Below are 20,692 nucleotides of genomic sequence, written 5' to 3' on the forward strand. Positions count from 1 at the left end.
TTTGATCCTGAATATAAGACTCCAATTTACTTTGTTCCTTATATTTATCTATTTTTTCTTAAAATAATCTTTGTGGTAGTTGCACACGTTAATACACATGATTAACAAAGATATTTTGAGAAAAACAACACATATTTATCATAAATAACTAGTTTAATTAAATTTCTTAATCTACTCAAATTAGTTAACTAGAATTTTATATTAAGAACTGGGGGTAACAAAATTTGGGGGGTGGGGGCTGCCCAGGTTTCTGGGGCTAAAAATTAATTAAAAAAATGGAAATAACAAATAAAAGGGTGAAAAAGAGTAAATATATACATACATATATATATATATATATATATGAAGTTTTCAAAGAAAATCTAGACCCTGTTGACGTGAGTCGGAATGCTGCTGCCTAGCTAGCTTAGCCAAGTGTTTTGGCTATAAATTGGTGAGTTTGGGAGGGGGCAAAATCACGAGCGTTGAGCTTGGCGTACGTGTTTAGCCAGTTAGGGGGAGAAATAGAAAAGAGAGAGAGAGAAATGGTGGTGAAGGTTTATGGAGCAGCAAAGGCAGCTTGCCCTCAAAGAGTCTTGGCTTGTCTCATAGAGAAGGGCGTCCACTTCGAGCTCATCCATGTCGATCTTGATCACGGAGAACACAAGTCTCCGGACTTTCTTCACCGCCAGGTTCCCACTTCTCTTCTGAAAACTTACACATGTTTTCTTGTAGTCTAATGAACGAACTCATACATATGTATATACTACCTCTGATATAAGATCTCATTTATAGGCTATAAATGATACCTTATAATTACGACCTGAGGTAGTATGTGTCTTTTCTTATGGAGTTAATAAGATTTTGTGGCTGTACGTGTTGCAGCCCTTTGGACAAGTGCCGGTGGTGGAAGATGGCGATTTCAAGCTCTATGGTGAGCAACCATTATATATCTCTTTTGCATATTGTTTCATGTTTCGTATTTGTCCTTTTATTACTATTACTTAACTTTATGTTGCAAACTATTTTATTCAATAACGTCTGTGAATCATATAGTTTTCTTACTACCATTACATTATTCAAGAATTAACCAACTAAACTAACATTTTTTTAGTTCGCTATGGCGAGCAACCATCGTATTTCTTTTGCATGATGTTTCATGTTTCATATTGGTCCTTTTGTTGCTGTATACTACCTCCGTCCGTAATATAAGACATTATTTAACTTTTATTTTGATCATAAATATAAGACTTTAATGTATTTTGTTTTTTGTATTTATGCATTTTTTTCTAAGATAATTCTTCTACTAATAGTAGTTTTAGCTAATATATTTGATTAGCAGGGATATTTTAAGAAAGATAACACATATTTATTACAAATAACTAACCTAACTTATTTTCTTAATCTATTCAAATTAATCAACTATCTCTTATATTTAGGACAAGAGGTAGTATTAACTACATGTCTACATGTTGGCCTCTCACAAAAGAGCAAATTATTTTATTCAATAATGTCTGTGAATAATATAGTTTGCTTACTATTATATTATTCAAGAATTGACTAAACTAAACTAACATTTTTATTAATTTTAGTTGACACAATGAGTGGTATGGGCTCTTGTCTGTTTTAAGAGATAATAGTTACGAGTTAAATTTTTAATTTTTTAGATTAAACAAATCAAGTGAAAAGAGATTAATTATGAAAGAGATACCATCGGCAAAGAATCCCTTGGGTCACAAAAAGGGAAGGACAACTAAAGTCCTTATCTGAAATGCCCACAAGTAAATATAATATATAATATCTCAATGTACTGTTACTAAAATTACAACTTTTAAAGAGGATTTTCATTAATAAGAGTTTTTTTTTTGGTGAACAGAGTAATTTTAATGTAAATGATTAAATGAGTATTTTAGGCAAACTAACATAATTTTTTTTTTTACAAATAACTAACTTAACTTATTTTTTAATATATGTGAATTAGTCATATATATTTCTTACATTTAGAGTTAGATAGAGTAATTAAGAAACCAGCTTTCATAAACTATGTTATACATTTTTCTATGATGTATAGATTAATGCTAGTTTAATTTTCAAGGATTACTTCTAAACCTAATTAACATTGTACGAAGCAAGTAGAGTAAAAAGGAATGAAAAAAAAAAAAAAGACAAACAACTCAATGTTATGAATAGAAAATATCTTCTAGACATGTGAACGAAATAAACAATAAAACTAGTAATTATATTAAGCAATTGTATTGGTAACTATAATATGCTAAAAACTGTAAATTTCTATCTGCACAAAATTCGTATCTGACTTTTCCCTCCGTCTTAAAATGGTTATATGCTGTTGTATGCTTTACTCATGAATAGAACGTTTACCAAATTTCTTTAGTACTATACTTACCTTTTCTGTTTTGCTTATTCTTTAGTATTTGCATGTGACTTGTGTTTTGGGACGTACCTTCATTGTCCTTATTAATTCCAAGGAAAAAAACATATCCTTTTCTGGTAAAAATATAAATATTTGTCGTTTGTGGAATTATCATTATGAATTGGAATAAGGGGCTTAAATATCCCTAAAATATTTATGAATGAGCAACTAGCACCTGAAAAAAATTTTTTTTTTACTCTTATATGGCTGGAAAGTTTATTTTCATAGTAAAAATACTCTGATCATTATTCACTGTTAAGTTTGACCAATAAATTATGCGATTTAACTGATATCTTTATCGGTCAAACTTAACGGTAGATAATGATCATTATTCACTGTTAAGTTTGACCAATAAATTATGCGATTTAATTGATATCTTTAGCGGTCAAACTTAACGGTAGATAATGGTTCAAGAAGATATGTTACGAAATAAAACTTTGGAGGTATATAAGAGCCAAAAAAAAAACTTCTAAATACTAGATGCTTCTTTGTAGATGCTTTTAGGGTATTTAAATATCTTATCCTTGTGAATTTGCTTTCTGACAAGAAACTGTTTCCATATACTTATGCAAGTCTTACCTTCATCAAATTTAATCAAGTCTACTATACATAATAGTGTATTTATATCTATTATTTAAGAGGAAATAACAGAAGAAATACATGTTGAATTTCAAAATGATAAATAGGTGAGTTTGATTATATTTTGACCTGCAAAAATCATTACAAAAATAGTCAAAACCGTTACAAGAATAGTCATGAGCTATTTATCTTTTTAAAATTTAAGGCTTATTTTTTTTTGTCATTTTTCTATTTTCTAACCATCTTTTGATTTATCTCACAGTTGAAGATGTCATGACTGATAAATGAGAATTTACATGTTAAAAATATTTTTAACTTTTTTCCTTCTCTTTTTGGGAGTTTAAACCATAATTACTAGTGACAAATAGATGAGTTACGTGCAGTGATGAGGACCGCCAAAAATAGAAATTTATGTCGGAATATATATTTTCTTTCCTTATTGTGGCCTGATATGTCGACATCTTTTTAATTTACTTTGTTTTCTTTCCTGAGGTATATGTCTCCGACCAAATCCCATACATGTCGTACTGTGTCCTTAGCCATGGAAAATTCCATGAGGCTGAGATCTCAAACAAGAAAAATGATTACTAACAGCTGAAATTTATTTAAAATTTGTCATTATAAGATACTCAATTGTTATGGGTTTTTTTGTGTGTGAATATATTCATTCTTTGAGACCTTATTACAATTCTGCCAAATTTCATTGGTGTGACTCTGTGAAGTGTATTTATATATTTTCTGTTGAAATGGAATTTAAAAAAAACAAAGAAAGGAAAGAGAAGACGCAATGAATAAATATTCATACTGCTTGGCATCATACCACTTCTTCAGGGTGTTTAGATGAATGAAAAATATTTTTTCGTAAATCGAGACAAACTTATTTATATATTTATTTTATGCTGTAAAAATATTTTTAAAACCATCGTTTTATTTTTATCCAAACACTTCCTTCATACACTGTAAAAGTACTTTTAAAATTATTATTTTGTTTACATCCAAAAACACCCCTTGGTCTTACACGGAGACAAGATCCATTCAAGTCTCTGAATATAGAGCTGAGACGATTCTAGAGCAATCAATATCTCTCTGACGTCGTTTTGAATGTTGGTTGTGTGTGCAGAATCGAGGGCAATCATCAGGTACTACGCAGCCAAGTACGGCGACCGTGGTCCCAACCTGCTAGGGCAAAGCTTGGAGGAGAGAGCCATGGTGGACCAGTGGCTTGAAGTGGAAGCTCACAACTTCAACGACCTGTGCTTCAACCTGGTTCTGCAACTAGTGATCCTGCCCAGAATGGGTCAGCCCGGAGACTTGGCCTTGGCTCACAGCTGCGAGCAGAAGCTGGAGAAGGTGATGGACGTGTACGAGAAGCGGCTGGGCGAGAGCCCCTACCTCGCCGGCGACACCTTCACGCTCGCCGATCTCAGCCACCTTCCGGGCATAAGGTATCTGATAGAGGAGGCCAAGATGGGCCATTTGATCAGAGAGAGGAAGAACGTGAATGCGTGGTGGGATCGTATTTCTGGCCGACCTGCCTGGAAGAAGCTCATGGATTTGGTTCGTTGATTCATGTATCCGCAGGCACATCGACATGATTGTGTCTCTATTGTGTGTGTGTGTGTGTGTGTGTCTATTGTGTGTGTACAACAGTGCAGGTTTAGTATAAGACGATTTGGATAGAGAGAAAATGAGAGTATTTGGATGACAAAAAAGGTAATTAAAGAGGAACTTTTATAATTAATACAAAAATATATATAATTATTTTTCACATCTTCAAAGTGTGGCTTATGAAAAAGACCAGGCCGGACGTATTCAAAAAATTGTAACGAACTTGAAACATGGAGCGCGTGGGCTCGCGATACATTATAGTATTGTGCTTTTGGGCTCATATGATCAGATGTTTTTAATTGTTATTTATTCAAAGAAGCTTTTTGTACCAAAGAAGCTTTTGTTGGCCCTGGGAACATAAGAAGACCCAAATAAAATTTTCCTAACCTTTTGTTCTCCAGCCAGCTTTCGTCTGCTCAAATTTAAATAAGATAGATATTACTAAGACAAATGTAATCATTTTATTCCTGTAATTTTGCATCAATTATAATTCCGAAACTTCAATTTGGTATAACTCAATTTTCATAGTTTTTGTTGGCAAAAAAAAAAATCTTAGAAGTTTTTATTTGGTTGGAACTCAATTTTTCAACTTTAACTCAGTACGATTTTGGTTGGCCAGTCTTAGTACAATTTAGTACCTATAATTTAATCATATAAAATATTATCCGGTCCTTAATATAAGACCCATTTAACTAATTGATTAGATTAAGAAGTTAGGTAAGTTATTTAATTATAAGAAAAGTACACATTTTTCCCAAAATACCATAATCATCTTTAATACCCCTCTCTCCCTCTTTACTTGATTATGGGTGAGAGAGTATCTATAAGGGTAATTTAGAGAAAATTGATAAATATAATGGTCTTATATTAGGATCAAAACCAACTCAAAATTGGTCCTATATTAAGACCGGATGAGTAGTTTCTAAGCTTAAAAAAACCTTTACCCCTCATAATTTTGTAGGGAAAATTAATTTGCATGTCTCTATAATTTCATCTGATCATTTATATAGTCTTTATAGTTTCTTTGTTTTATTAATTTTTAATCAGGTATAATTTCATTTGATTTTTAGTAATGTGCCGAGAGTTTTGTTTTTTAAAATTTTTCTTAAATGGACTTATAAATTTTAAGAACAAAACTTATATCCAATTCACTAGGTCCAGTCCACCCAATTTTCCAATGAGCATGCATGAACCACCTGGATTCATGAACACCTCGCCTCTTCACACCCTCCGTTGATATCACCATAGCCAAGATAAAACTACTGTCACATTAATTCACCCATGGTATTTTTTTTAAGTACGTCTAGCACCTTAATATATTTTTGGTACACCTAGTTAAAAGGTATTTTTTTTTTAAGTGTATTAAATATCCTAAAATATTTTTTTTGGAACCAAGACAAAAAAAAAAATTATTTCAAGTTTTGGATACACTACAAATACTTTAAGATACTAGATGCATTTAAAAGATACTTTGAAATACTGAATGCACGGTAAAATCCAACCACTATGAACCATCCTATTTACCTCCAATGAAGCCAAAAGGGCGAGAAAGGCCATAGAAAAACCTTACAAACTACTATTATTAGCTACAAATGAGGATAATGAATTACAAGCTGTTGATACAATATCATATACAGATTATGCATCTTTTTTCCCCTGCAGATTCTATTCTCAGTCCAGTTTTGTACAGAACTGTGTGAAAGAGTAGGACCTCTATGTCTTTCTTGCAGGAGACAACTTTCTTGAAGAAGGAGGCATCATAGATCTCGCATAGGCAATGGGAAGAAAAAGTAATTTCTTGGCCTTGCTTACATATGCTCTCTTTGAGAAATTGTCATAATCATTAGCTTCAATCTCGTCTAATATCTGGCGATACAACAAGAAGGACGCCCATACCTGCAACACCCCAGTAATACCCATTTTGCGTTCACAACTTGAAATGCTAATCAAGGTAATATAACCAACATCCTCATTCATATCCACCAAATAAGCATTTTGAGTTGAACACATTCTAAAGCTAAATAAATGTAACAGCGAATGTTAACTGTGTATGGATTCAGCACATTGAGATGGCTAGATGCAAATGTAAAGTTAGTGAATCGGATCCAATACCATCATGCGCACGTGTGGAGTGCAGGAGATACAAAAGTCTGTGATTGTGAACGTACCCTAAAAACTAGCTGTTGAGGTGAGAGAATCAACATACTTAAATACCTAAGCATTCTATACTACTCAATGTAGGACTTGATAACACATACCGGCAAGTCTTAATCAGACTGTGAATTTGGTGAGCCTACTAGATCATGTTTAAAGGTATTGAGACTCTTTCATTAGAACCAACTCTTATTGGTAAATTTGAACACCCTTTCTACTAAATTTTAGTTTTGACGTGTTCCTTGTGTCTATTTATGATTCAGTTTCTGTAATATTGAAATTTGCCTGTGTTACGGGGGCTAGAGGTTGTTGACACGGCCCCACACATGTCAAGGGGAAAACCTAACAAAACTACTAACAGCCAACAAGCTCTTAAGAGGAAAAGTGAAGGCTTGAAAAGTTGTTCAACCCCACTGAATTGAACTATACATATGACAAGTCATGGTTGGGATAATGACAAATCTGAAAAAAATTAAGTTAACCAAAATTGCCACACTCATTGATTTGTATATTGACACAAAAATACAGGTAAGGAAAGCTACTTGCACCACTTAAAAAGTGGCTTTATCTGAATTTAGGTCAGGCTAGATGAGAACTTCTGGTTGCGTAAAAGAACTTTTTACAAGCACAGCCAATAACTTTACTTGATACTGACAATAAAGTTTCGCCTATATCTTACATTACAATTAAAAATAAACAGAAAAGACAGTCGGTCAACGTTGAACAATGATTGACCCAAAACAGCCAATGTGCACATGCTGGCATTTTGTCCTTATAACAAACAAGTCAAATATCTTTCTTTTTCATTTTTTGAGGTAAATTATATTTTTGTGCTCGTCACAATCAAGGCAAGATATGAGATATTCCATAATGATAAAAGCTTTGGACGTCTTACCGGCCATCTGCTGGCTTCATTAAGCTCTGTGACTCCCTTCTCAGCCTCATCAAAAAACATCCTTGCCCTTTTAATTTGGCTCTTCATGAAGTTTCTCCATTTGTCAGTCACCTTTCCTGCAAATATGTCATCATCTGATAGCCCTGCCTGAGCCAACTCATCCTGCGGTAGATATATCTCCCTCTCTTGGCACTGCCAAAGAACTTTTTATGAGAAGGGGAAGACTAACAAGAAGCGCAGGAAATTCTAGAAAAATATTTTGGAAAAGCTAAGTATGATCTATTGAAGACATAGAACCCCAAATATCAGTCCCTTTTCTTCCCTTCATTTTTTCCCTATGTTTTCTCTTCTCTTACCAATCAGGCGAGGCATAAACAAAGAATTAAAAAACCTCAACAAATCATACGGAACCTAATGGAAGTTTATGGAGCAAAGAACATATAAAATCTCACTTGTATAGTGACATATCACATAGAGAGTTTAGATCATTTGACAGAAACTAGGTGTCTTAAAACATAATTAGTTCACAAAACTTGCACGCTATATCAAAAAAGATTGCCTATTTACATCTTATTCTATTGCAAGAATTCACAACCTGTCTTGTAGGACTTGCTAAGGACATATGTAAATCATTATCATCTGGAATCATGTTTATCTATAATTATGTCACTTTGGCGCAGAGGCAATACCACAAAAGGTCTAATAGAACACTTTGTGGTCAAGAGAAAGATTTACACAACAATGCTTATACGAACTTATAAAAGAAATAAACATACAGACACTTTCAACTTACTCCTCTCCAACATCTCTGAGTATGTTAGTTAGCTGGTTTGCAATTCCTAGGGCCAAGGCAGCATTATATACACTCTCTGTTGTAGCTTGTGACTCTGGTGAAATTCCCATGACTGGAACACTCATTAAACCAACTGTCCCGGCAACATAATAACAGTAAAGATAAAGTTCATCGAAATTTTTGTATCTGGACTTCCTAAGGTCCATTCTCATTCCTTCGATCATATCTTTAAACGGCTGCATAAACAAGAACAAAAGATATTGAGATATGGATTCTCTCATAAATTTTTTGGATTAAAAGTGCACAAAATGGGACCTAAATTTTGATAATCATGAATTGAACTTAAGATTCGAATAGGTCAGTTTTTTCAGGGTAATAGAAGTGTGGAATTTCATGGCAGCCAGGAACATTAAAAGGAAATGTAATGTGTTACTGATTGCAGATTTGCCTTCTGCAAACCACAGTAACATGTAAATCCAAGCAATGTCAGAGAAATCTATTGAAGATACTGATGATTTTCTTCTATTTTAGAAATCTAAGATTGTTCAATGAAGAGAAATTTTTTAATTGAAGAGAACAGTATCATACGATTGTCGTGTATGACAAGAAAGCCATTAAGATGATACAGTTAAAAGATCTTTATTTTAATCCTTGTTGCGCTTAAATACAAAAAAGCAAGATGATAGACCTCATAAATATATAATTCCAACTAGGATCTCACTTAGTCTTCATCCAACTTCTGAAACTGATCCCTACCTGAATATCAACAGGAAATTTGGCAACTGTATCTGCTAGAGCAGCATCAAGCATATCAAATGGACGACCTTGGAAAAGATCATCCAACCTTGACTCCCACCTATCTAAAGCAGTTGGCGTTATATGTGAAGCATTAGGGCCATCAACAAGTTCATCTGTTCTCCTACACCACACTGTAAATACAAGGAACCACATAAGAGACCGCCAAGCTGATCATTTTTGATACAGGATAAGCCTTGTATGAGTAACTGACAAATAGGGCAAGATAAAGCAAAAAGCTCCTTCACTTATGAAGTAATGGCAACAAGTCTGACCACTTGATTAACTCACCCTTCCCACTTTTAAAGGAAAATGGCAAAAATACATCGCTCTATTAATGTTGAGGGATCAATTTTATTCATCATGTACAAAAAGCACATCCACTGTCATTCAGACAGAGAACTTTTAATAGCGAATATATATTGCTAATAAAGTTGAGAAAGATGCTTGATCCAAATATATTTATATGGATTTCAGGGACCAGTAAGGTCTCAATTCCTTGTCAAAATGAAATGGATTGAGAAGAATGAGAATAATTCAACTGTTGGTCAATATTACTCACCATATATAGCCCAAATAGCCCTTCGCCTTTCAGGGGTCATTAACTGAGTTCCTGGAAGGCCAAAACAACCAATTTCAATCGGATTCAAACCATGATCCAAACCCGAATTAAACTACAAGTAAAATTCCTCACTTGAAGGAAAGATAAGAGAAAGCTAACCCAAGTAAAACGTTTTGGCATATTCTGCACAAACTTCTCCACAACGATCATAAGCTTCGCTCAACAAACCCAAATTCCCCGGCAGAGGAATATCTGGTTTCACATCAAGGTCCCCAACAGATCCTAGCTTCCTCTTAACCAGGGAAGCCTGCTTAAGCACCACCTCATAGACCTTCTGCTCTGATGAAACAGCCATTTCTCCCGCTGGGTTTGCTAGCACGTTTGATAGCAAAGGTAAATTGCTAGCACTCTCTAGGCCAGTATGGCCAACGCATGAATACTTCAAATTTGTACTCAAAGAGCAAAGTCTCCGCCTCCTCTTCCTATCCTTCTTTGCTCTGATCGAACTTGAACAACGCGGGATAAACTTGGAAGAATCAAACAGCTTCCCGTCTCGAAATGAATCAAGGAATCCAGAGCAATTGGAGACCTCTAAGCTAGGGGAGACAACCCATAGTGATGTCACAGGCATGACTGTACACTATATTATAGCTACCCGATCGATAAATAAAACTCTTCCTTCGTTACCCTCTACTTTTAAACGAGTGAACAGCCAATCAAAAGAAGCAACAAGCCGTATTCAATAGAAATCTTGGGAACTACTGTAACCGCAACTGAAAAAGATGCACCACGAATGCTTATCTGTAGTTGAACCAAAAACCAGGATGAAAATTCAGTATAAAAAGAACTTCAGCTAGAATAAACAAGAACAACCATTCCATTAACTACAGCAACAACTCACATAATGGGATCCAAATCATGAAGAAATCGCAGTCATCAGTCAGAGCAAGAAAGGATAAAACAACTGCTTATCAGCATCATTATTTTATTTTTATTGTTACGGGTTTCTCGTGTTCATACTTCAGCACTAGAGCTGAATATTAAATTCAGAAGTTCGTTACACTCATCCAATGAAATCCAAAAAGCCACACGGAAATCCAACCACTCAGAAAAATATGAAATTTCATGAGAAGAAACGGGAAAAAAACAAATGCACACCTGTTGGGTATTGCGCTTCTTAGAACCACTCACAGGAGCTTTCCATTAATTAAACAAAACTAAGTAGGGAGACATCAACATCATGGAGAGCAAACTAACAACGGCCACTAAGCATTCTAGGCTTCACAATCTGACCCACCAAATACTCTCCACTCTTGCCAAACCTTCTTCCCCCCAAAAAACCATTTTTAGTGTTCCTTTCTTTTCTTGCTCCCCTTTTCTTCTTGTTCTTCTTCCTCCTCCTTTTTCCCCCCCTCTTATTTTCTATATTGAAAATGAAAATGTCCCTTTTCTGTCCCGAACTGTCTGTAATATTCTCTTTGTACTGTGGTGTCTTTTCTCTCCACTTCCTCTTCCCTGTGGGATTTGAGGCCTTCGTCTTCCCTCAGTCGTCTGGTTCTGGGTTTTACACGCCTATTAGAAGGCTAGCTAGAGTTTGGAGCTAGTGCGTGTACCATGACCCTCCACGTCCTCTGCCTTAGCCCCGACCCGACCCGCGTATTGTGAATGGATCGGTTAGCTTGAGCATGGAGCTCGACCCGAATCATTCTAAGGAATTTGAATATCTGTCGTTTTTCTTGCTATTTTTCTTAAACAAATTGCCACGAGGATATTAATGGGCAAGTCAAATAATATTTTTTTGGGTAAACGAGAACAAGTAATAATTTAGCAGCATATAAGGAAACGTGATAAATAATCTCCATAAATCAATTAGAAGCCGATTTGTGCAAATAATAGCAAAAAAGATCCATTCTTTTAATGAATTACTTTCATTTAAAACATTTTTAAAAATAGGTTAAAGTATACTTTTAGTCTTTTAATTTTACACAAAATTTTATTATGGTCCTTTAACTTTAAAAAGTAAACTTTTAGTCTTCTTAATCCTAAAACTGTTAACAAAAAATGATGATATTAAACTCTTGATAAAACATTATTAAATGCTGACATATTACGTTTAATATTCAAAACAACTATAATTGTTATAAAAAAATTATTATTTAAGACTAATAATTTTAGAACTAAAAAACTAAAAGTATACTTTTAAAAATTAGGAGATCAAAATGAAACCTGTGTGAAGCTAAAAGACTAAAAACTTTAAAATAAAATATACTTTAACTTTAAAAATAACTCAATGCATGGCGTTAAAAAAATCATAACATTTATAACAATTTTGAAAATTTATGCACTATATTATTCTAAAATTTTCTTTATGGGCGGATGGTTTCTGGAAAATAGTTTCCGGTTGAGGACGCACGATAAATCTTTTTCATTTATAATAGAAAGGATTGAAGTTTAAATTTTTTTTTTAAAAAAAAAATTAGATCAAGTTGCTTAGTTGCGTACGTTGATCTTACTCCGACACGAGAAAACAAATCGACCCGATCCGAAATTGGCGGCAGGTTGTAAGAAAAGGGAAATCCAACAAGGACAACCACGTGGCCGAAATCATCCAATCAACGAAAGATAACGTTATCAAAAAACCTCAATCCCCAAAAGAGAAGAAAAAGAGCAAGCGGAGAAAGTAACTTTAATTTAAGCCGGTTCGTGGGTCCAGACACGTGGCACGCCATGTGTGGTCCATCAAGGTGATACTCCGATGCTCATGGGCCGCCGATTGGGCTGGTCGTGGGACCCACCGGAGAAATGCTGGGGAGGTTGGGGGCAGAGCGAAATGCAGGAACAGAGGATTTTGGCTGTGGTGGGCGGTGGGTCCCCACGGACCCTTTGTCGGTTTGTATGGTAACCCGGCAAGTGCGAAATGACCCACACGTTCCTCTTCGCCGGTTAGTTGGGCCAGATAACTTGCCACGTAGCCATGTGCACTTTGTGTGGACCTGGTTCCGTGAGATTATTTAATTTAATTTATTTCCTCCTATCTTTAATATAAGATTTATTTTATAATATAATTTTATATTATAAAATAAATCTTACATTTAAGATAGAAGGAGTATCATATTTCATTTAAATACTATGGTTAGAGGCAAATTACACTTTTAGAATTTGTTTTCCATCAGGATCAAATTCGTCTAGAATTAGGCTGTTTAATCCGAACTTTTGATTAATAATATCAAAATATCATTAACTTTGTATAAAATCTAATAATAATACAAATATTTGGAAGGTTGGCCACGAGAAAATGAGAAAAATATTTGTAATAGTTATTTATAATTCTCCCATTTTTTTACGTTGGCCAAAAAATTATTTTTTTACTAAGTAACCCTACTCAGCACCTTTTTTTTTTTTTAATTTTAATGAATGAATAAAAGTCGTTACTCGAATTAAGTGGGAGAAACATTTCAAAAAAATATATATCATAAATTTTTTATTTTTTTGATTTTTAATTGCAATAAATCAACCCAGGCTTCTTCTTCTTTTTTTTTAAGTCCATGTGAATTAGGTAAAAAGTTCACGTATTTAAGATAAAAGGAAGTATTTGGCAAGATTTAAGGAACGCAGTTAATTTAGTTAGTGGTATTAAATTTGTGACCCATTTAATTAGGACTGGTTTGGAAATAACAAAAAAAAAAATATACTTTTCCAAATTTGCCTCTCATTTATAGCTAAAAGGGCTTTCATGCATTTAAAAATACTTATTGCTGAGAGTTTTGAGATTAAGAAAGTGTATGTAACATGAAATAAATTTTTCTTCCATCTTAAAAGGATTAAGGCCCAATTTTGCCTTAAAAGTTTTATTGTAAAAACTGCGAGTACCCAAAAAATTTTTGCAGCTTCAATGTCATCTCCAAAGTGTAAAAGCAAGAGTTGGTACCGATTAAGTGAGGTTTCGAGTTCGAGTGTCAGCATATGCAAAAATTTCTATTGGGAGACTCACCTACCATAGCTAGGTGAACGACGTGGGTCGAATCCAGATGTAATAGGAGTAAAGTTTCGGTAAATTGGGTGGACAAAAAAAAAAAAAGAAGTAAAAGTAATGGCACCCCATACTAAAAAATAGCCAAATGAATGTTTGTTTTGTCGAATCTCATGCCGTGTATGGTTTTACATGGGCATGACTATGCTTTTTTTCCCCCTATTATTTTCACCCTAAAATTTTTCATAAAAAGAAGAATATTGCCGTGAAAGTATTGAAAAAAAGGAGTAATGTGCCCAAATTGAAATAGCGAAATGAAAAAAGAACCCCCAAAAAAAAAAACATGAACATGAAAAAGGCGCAGAGTAAAAGTACAGAGTGGAGATCATCAATGCCTCATCCTGCCCTTAATATTGCCTAATCCCTTTTCCTCTCAGCATGACTACAGATAAGATGAATTTGTCAATGTCAAACATAAATCTCTAACTCTTACACAAAAACAAGTTTGAAATTATAAATTTTTACATAAGAAATTTCAACAAAAATGTATTGTTATTTATAAATCTAGTATTGTCAACACCTGTTAAAGTGTTGTTACCCAACCTAATTTAATACTTCTCCGGTCTTTAATATAAGACCTAATTGTTGAATTGATTTTGATATTAAATATAAGACCTATTTATCACATTTATCAATTTTTTCTAAATTATCCTTACTGATATTCTATCAACCATAATCAACTAAGACATAAAGAGAAGATATTAAGAAAAATGATTATAGTATTTTTTGAGAAAAACATGTCATGTTTTTTATAATTAACTAACTTATCTAACTTTCTTGATCTAATCAAATTAGTTAAATAGGTTTTATATTAAGAACTGAAGGAATATTTAGTAATTTTAAGCTTCCTTTTTATGAGATTCTCCCTACAATTTAATATGGCTCCTAGAAAAAAATTGGAAAAATTACACTCAGGTCCCACATAAGACAATTAATTCACAAAAAGTCCCTCAAAATTCCAAAATAACTCCCAAGTCCACAGGGACCTGTGTATAATAAATTGTAATTGTGAAATTACCTATTTGCCCTGTTCATTTACAACCTCAACAGTGGCTGTTGATAACTCAAGGAGAAGTGGTTAACAACCTCGGCAGTGCCTCTGGTATCCCACAGAGTGAGTTGTCAAGGGCACTGCCGAGGTTGTTAACCACTTCTCCTCGGGTTGTTAACAGTCACTGTTGAGGTTGTAAATAAATTACTACAATAAAATTAATGGGGTAAATAGGTAATTTTATAATTTTAATTTATTACACACAGGTCCCTAGAGACTTAGGAATCATTTTGAAATTTTTAGAGACTTTTTATGAATTAATTGTCTTGTGTGGGACCTGTGTGTAATTTGCCCAAAAATTTTTTGGAAAAAATGAATTAAAAGAAAGTACAGTCATGTCCCACCGAGCCAATTTCAGTGCTCATCGTAATGATGACTACTATAATGCTCATTAAATCTCAACCATTTAACTTTAATGTGAACGGCGAGATTTATAATTTAATATTTTTGCTTTTAAAAATGTTTTCCTTTTAATAGGCATATAATAAAAAATAAATGTAATTTCTTAACTGTAATTTTAAAAAATAACTTTTTATTTAAAAATTATTTGTTAAAAATTTTAAATATAAACTATCAAAACTTATTTTAAATGCTTTAGATCCCATCGCAACGGCTGCGATCAACATTAAAACTGGTTCTCATACCTCGCGTGAAATCATATATGGCATAACGGTTGTTTCGCTATGGTTAGAGAACGAAAACGCTGCTCCATTTTTAACATTTTCGGAGAAATATTAACTCCAAAAAAATTTTATGATGTCCGCAGCTCCGATTTAAAAGCTTTCAAAACAAAACTGAATTTAATCCTTCTTAAAGTATAAACATAATAAAACAGACCATATTCTGGGAGTATAAATAAAAGCGTAAAGGAAAGTGAATGCAACGCGATTTCATTTTTAATAATTTTGATAATGTTGAATATTTAATGTAGATTCACCTCAATATTCAATAATTACTTTTCAGAGACACCTTTTTTTTTTTTAAAAAAAAAGAATGGTCCAGATTCAGAGTTCCAGCCACGTGGGAGAGGTCAACCATTGTTAACTGCCATGGGTGGACCACCCAGAATACTACTACTAATTGTTTATTAGGATCATTAATTAGTGATTAAGACTTTTCTTAATTATTAGTAATTAAATATTAGGCGGAAGTGGGGGCGTGTTTCTGAATCAGATCTCAATATCCCCATTTTTTTAATACCCCAAAAGTAGGTAAACTGTTGAGACATTGTTTTGATTGGAGGGTGATTTGATAATTTGGGCAATCATTAATTAAAATAGATTAATCTTTTTTGGTATTTGACTACCCAAACAGGAAAAGGTTAATTATGCCTAACATGCTCTAATCTGTTTGGTCTGTCACCTTTTTGCTTTTTTATAAATTTGGGATTTTTTTAAAATATAAGTCAGAATATCCTTATTTTACTTTGAGTTTGAGACTAATCTCTATCAAATTGAAAATATTAAGATTAAAACTCTCATAAGTCATAACAAATAGTACATTTTTCAGGATTTGAACGCGTGTTCTTTTTCTTACGAAGGTGAGACTGTTTAAAATTTGAGATTTTTAATTATATATGTATTTATATGAGAAAGTTTATTCAATTATAAGTTTGATTCCGAGAATTTATAAAAAAAAATTTTAAAAATCATGAGGTAAAAATATATTAATGAGTATGCTGAATGTGTAAGTCAGGATGACCAAAAAACATATTTTTTAAAAAATTTTATATTTAACTAAATAAAAAATAAATTTCATTTCACCATATGTGACCAAACAATCCCATTATGGTCACTATTATTGCATTCCCTTTGCAGCCATTACAGGCAAATAGGATATGAGTCAGATGTTTATAAATATCAAGTCTCGATTCAATGCATTTTTTTGTTGTGTTTGTCTGGAACTTGAATGTATTTTTTTTAATATTTTTATAAAAAAGGAGAAAAAAAAGAGAAGTTTTAATATTACTTTGTTTGATTCATGAGGAGAGAGAATGAAAAAATATTTTTACATTGACAATTTCGCCCTTATTTTATTTAAGATATAGGCATAATGGCCACAACATGATAAAATATAAGCATGATGGTTACAACATGACAAAATATTGCCCTTTCCCTTCAAATCCTCCCAAATTTAGAGGGGAGGTTGAGGAGTAGAAGGAACCCTCTCCTCTTAAAATTTGTGTGTTGCCAAACAAAGAGAAATAATTAAAATCCTTCCCTTTCCCTCCCCTCTTTTCCAAATCTCTCATACCAAACACACCTTAGGGTTGAGACTAATTTTTATCAAACCAGAAACATTAAGGTTAAAGTTCTTATAATAAGTACGTTTTTCAAAATTTGATCTTGTATTGTTCTCATTAGGAAGGTGAGACCCCTTGAAAATTGATATTTTTAATTATATATGTATTTATATGAGAAAATTTATTTAAGTATAAGTTTGATTCCGAGAATTTATAAAAAAATTTTTTAAAAAAAATCATAACTTGAGAGTATATTTATGAGCACGCTGAATGTGTAAGTCTCTTTAGTAGGGTGAAGGATAACCAAAACAAAGCATTTTTTTTTAAATTTTATTTATAGTTAATTAAATAAAAAATAAATTTCATTTCACCATCTGTGACCAAACAATCTCATTATAGTCACTATTATTGCATTCCATTTCCAGCCATTACAGGCAAATAGGATATGAGTCAGATGTTTATAAATATCAAGTCTCGATTCAATGCATTTTTATTATTATTATTATTATTATTTATATTCTCTCTCCCTTGATCTTATACATAAGTGACACTGTTGTGTTTGTCTGGAACTTGAATGTGTTTTTTTTCTTCTTCTATTTTTATCATTAATTAATTATACATCTCTCTTATATTTTTTTCCCTACTTATTTTTATTCATTTTTTCACTCATTTTATTTGGTACTGATCATCATTATAAACAAGACTATATTTACAAAAAATTAAAAATTATATCGTTTACATATTTATTGATTTCAACTAATTTTTATTAATATGTTAATTTATGTAATTTGTTAGTTATTGCTTATGTAAAGATTAGTGAGAGTATTATTCTCATGTCAACTGTGCTTTTGAATGGCATCTTATTTTCATTGCTTAATGCCACTATGCTTTAACCAGTTTGATGTCACCTTTTTATAAATTCACCATCTCCATTACTTTTTGGACCAGTTTCAGTATTTATTACAACGATCAGCATCATAACACCGATCATTGTAGTAAAATCTACATTATTCAGATGCAGTTTGAAAGATATAGATTTAAAATTTTTAATTAATAATTTTTAAATAAAAATTATTTTTAAAAAATTTTTACAGTTACAAAATTACAATTATTTTCAATTATCTACTTATCAAAGAAAAATATTTTTAAGAAATAAAAATATAAATATGGATCACTGCGATCACCGACCGAAACCAGTTCCTTGTTTTTCCCCCTTTATGCATACATAAGAAAGTTTAAAAATTTTGTTTCAAAGACTCACGGTTAAATATTTTTTATGCTGTTTATATTAATTTTATGTTGAAGGTGTTCTTGACAATGGCAATATGGTGTGGCTGGCATCTCATTTTTATGTCAGTATCTTGTATAAAAATTATAAAATCATATTTGATTCGTTTAATAATGTTATAATGCTTTGTTTTGCTTTGCAATACTAATTGTTTGAAAAACTAACTTATAGTCCCTATAATTTCATCCAATTTTTAATCAGATTTTGTGTCCTTCTAGTCTCCTCAATTATATGCATCAGACATTATAATCATCATAGGTTAATTAGAATTGATGTGGATATTCATTAAATCATGCGTGAGTTGTTATAAAATGCAAAATAAAAATGAATTTTTTAAAACCAAATGAGAAAATAAAAGTTTTTTTACAATTAACATGAAAATAAAAACTATGGTGATAACCATCTTCATACACACACACACATATATAATTTGTAATCTAGTTAATTTAGATTTTACTTAAATCTACGTATCAAATTTAATTTAGGGGTATATTAAATGAGACCCATGACATCAGTTATCAGTATTGTTTCTCTTACAAATTAACATATTATGAGCATAGCGATTAACGTCTATAATTGATGCAACTGTAGGGACCCGGTTAAAAAGGAAAAAAAAACTGCAAAAACATAATTAAAGATAAGATGAATGTATAAGAACTTACAAATTTATTTTCCCAGTTGTTTATTAGGTAAATTACTTTGTAAAAGAACATAAAAAAATTATCTATTTTATTGGTTTTTTTTATTTCTTGTCATTGTATGGGCTTTAATATTAATAGCTAGCTAGACATATACTACCGATCCTTAATATAAAACATCGTTTGACTTTTTATCTTGGTTCTAAATATAAGATTTCAATTTACTTTGTCGCTCATATTTATTCATTTTTTTAAGATAGTCCTTCTAATAATGGTAGTTCTAATAACTTGATTAGCAAGGATATTTTAAGACAATCAGCTTTTATTTAGACTGGATATAGGATAGGACTGGAATGTGACAATGGGAATGAACACATGGAAAATAAAAAATATGTGGCATGTGGCATTATAATAATCTTGTTGACAAAGGTAAAGTGATGAATATGAGATAGCATGAGAGAGCATCGAAGGACAAATATCAAGGCTAATTAAATGAAAGAAACACGAATCTCTTTCTTTGCGTGGCAATATATATGTTGGGGTGGGAACAAATAGAAGAAGTCGGCAAAATATGAGCATTATTTTGTGGTATTTTTCAAATAATACAATCATTACAGTCATAAAGTAGAATAGTTACCTAAAATGCAAAAATATCAAGGCTCAATTTAATAATAACCTAATAAATCATTAAGCCTTAACAACAACTTAATCTAAAAATTAACAATATCTCCCTTACCAAAAAGAATTAACAATATCTCAAAACCACAATATGTGCTAAACCTGGATTATTGATGGGTAATTAAAAAAAAACTTGGTCATAGCTTCTTATATGTATTATATAAATTTTTTAATCATATATGACCATTGATCTTTTTTAAATGTAGATTTATGGTTTAATAATATATTATATAAAGAACTTAACCTGAATATTGTGCCAAATTAAAAAGGTCAAATCTTGAGCTCAAGTTTTATGTAGGGAGATCATTATTGTTGGACTTGGAAAAGTTTTTGCAATTATGTGATTTGACCCATTGTGAACAATGAATATTTGACAGATATATGTATATATAATGAATATTGATATTGATAGCAGCTGGGTTATTTCATTACGCCTTTACCCTAAAATGGTCAAAAACTCAGAGATATTTCCACATTATGACTTATATATGCCTGTTAGTAGTCAGGATTCTTGCACAATTAATGACCACGTGTCGTGAATCTCTGATATTTAGTTAGCTTGTAAATGATTATTTGTTTATCCTTAACTGTTAAATCAAACCTAATAACTCAGGCATCTCGAGTTATTAATGGGAAGAATGACGTATAGGTATTAAATATTGTCAAAATATGCATATGATATGATATAAGAATTATGAAATTGCTTCTTAATTACGGTAAAGCTTTCAAGAACTTTTCTGAAACATGCTTTTAATTGAAAAGACCTTATTGTTGTTATTTAATATTAAGAAAAAAAATCATTTTATTATCTATTAATGGGCCAACCCGCCAACCTGTAGCCAGGGGCTGAGAAGACGGAAACTCTTATAATGCAAAAATATTATATTACCTTCTATCTTTAATATCAAAACTAGTTGACTAATATGAACAGTTAAAAAAACTTGTTAAGTTAGTTATTTGTAATAAACA

At 32.1% G+C, this 20,692-nt stretch overlaps 1 protein-coding gene and 1 pseudogene across 1 annotated transcript; one reads left to right on the top strand and one right to left on the bottom strand.

Moving 5' to 3' along the window:
- The first annotated feature begins 486 nt into the window (after nucleotides 1–486).
- Nucleotides 487–4,612, top strand: LOC114756063 (glutathione S-transferase F11). Its single transcript, XM_028944976.1, has 3 exons — nucleotides 487–671; nucleotides 865–913; nucleotides 4,110–4,612. The coding sequence occupies exons 1-3, from the start codon at nucleotides 525–527 to the stop codon at nucleotides 4,553–4,555; spliced, it is 642 nt and encodes a 213-aa protein (XP_028800809.1). The 5' UTR covers nucleotides 487–524; the 3' UTR covers nucleotides 4,556–4,612.
- Nucleotides 4,613–6,196: 1,584 nt separating this feature from the next.
- Nucleotides 6,197–11,330, bottom strand: LOC114756055 (phytoene synthase 2, chloroplastic-like; annotated as a pseudogene).
- Nucleotides 11,331–20,692: the final 9,362 nt, after the last annotated feature.

Source organism: Neltuma alba, unplaced genomic scaffold (genome assembly GCF_004799145.2).
Source record: "Neltuma alba isolate B1F8T4 unplaced genomic scaffold, ASM479914v2 tig00001376_pilon, whole genome shotgun sequence".
NCBI lineage: Eukaryota > Viridiplantae > Streptophyta > Magnoliopsida > Fabales > Fabaceae > Neltuma > Neltuma alba.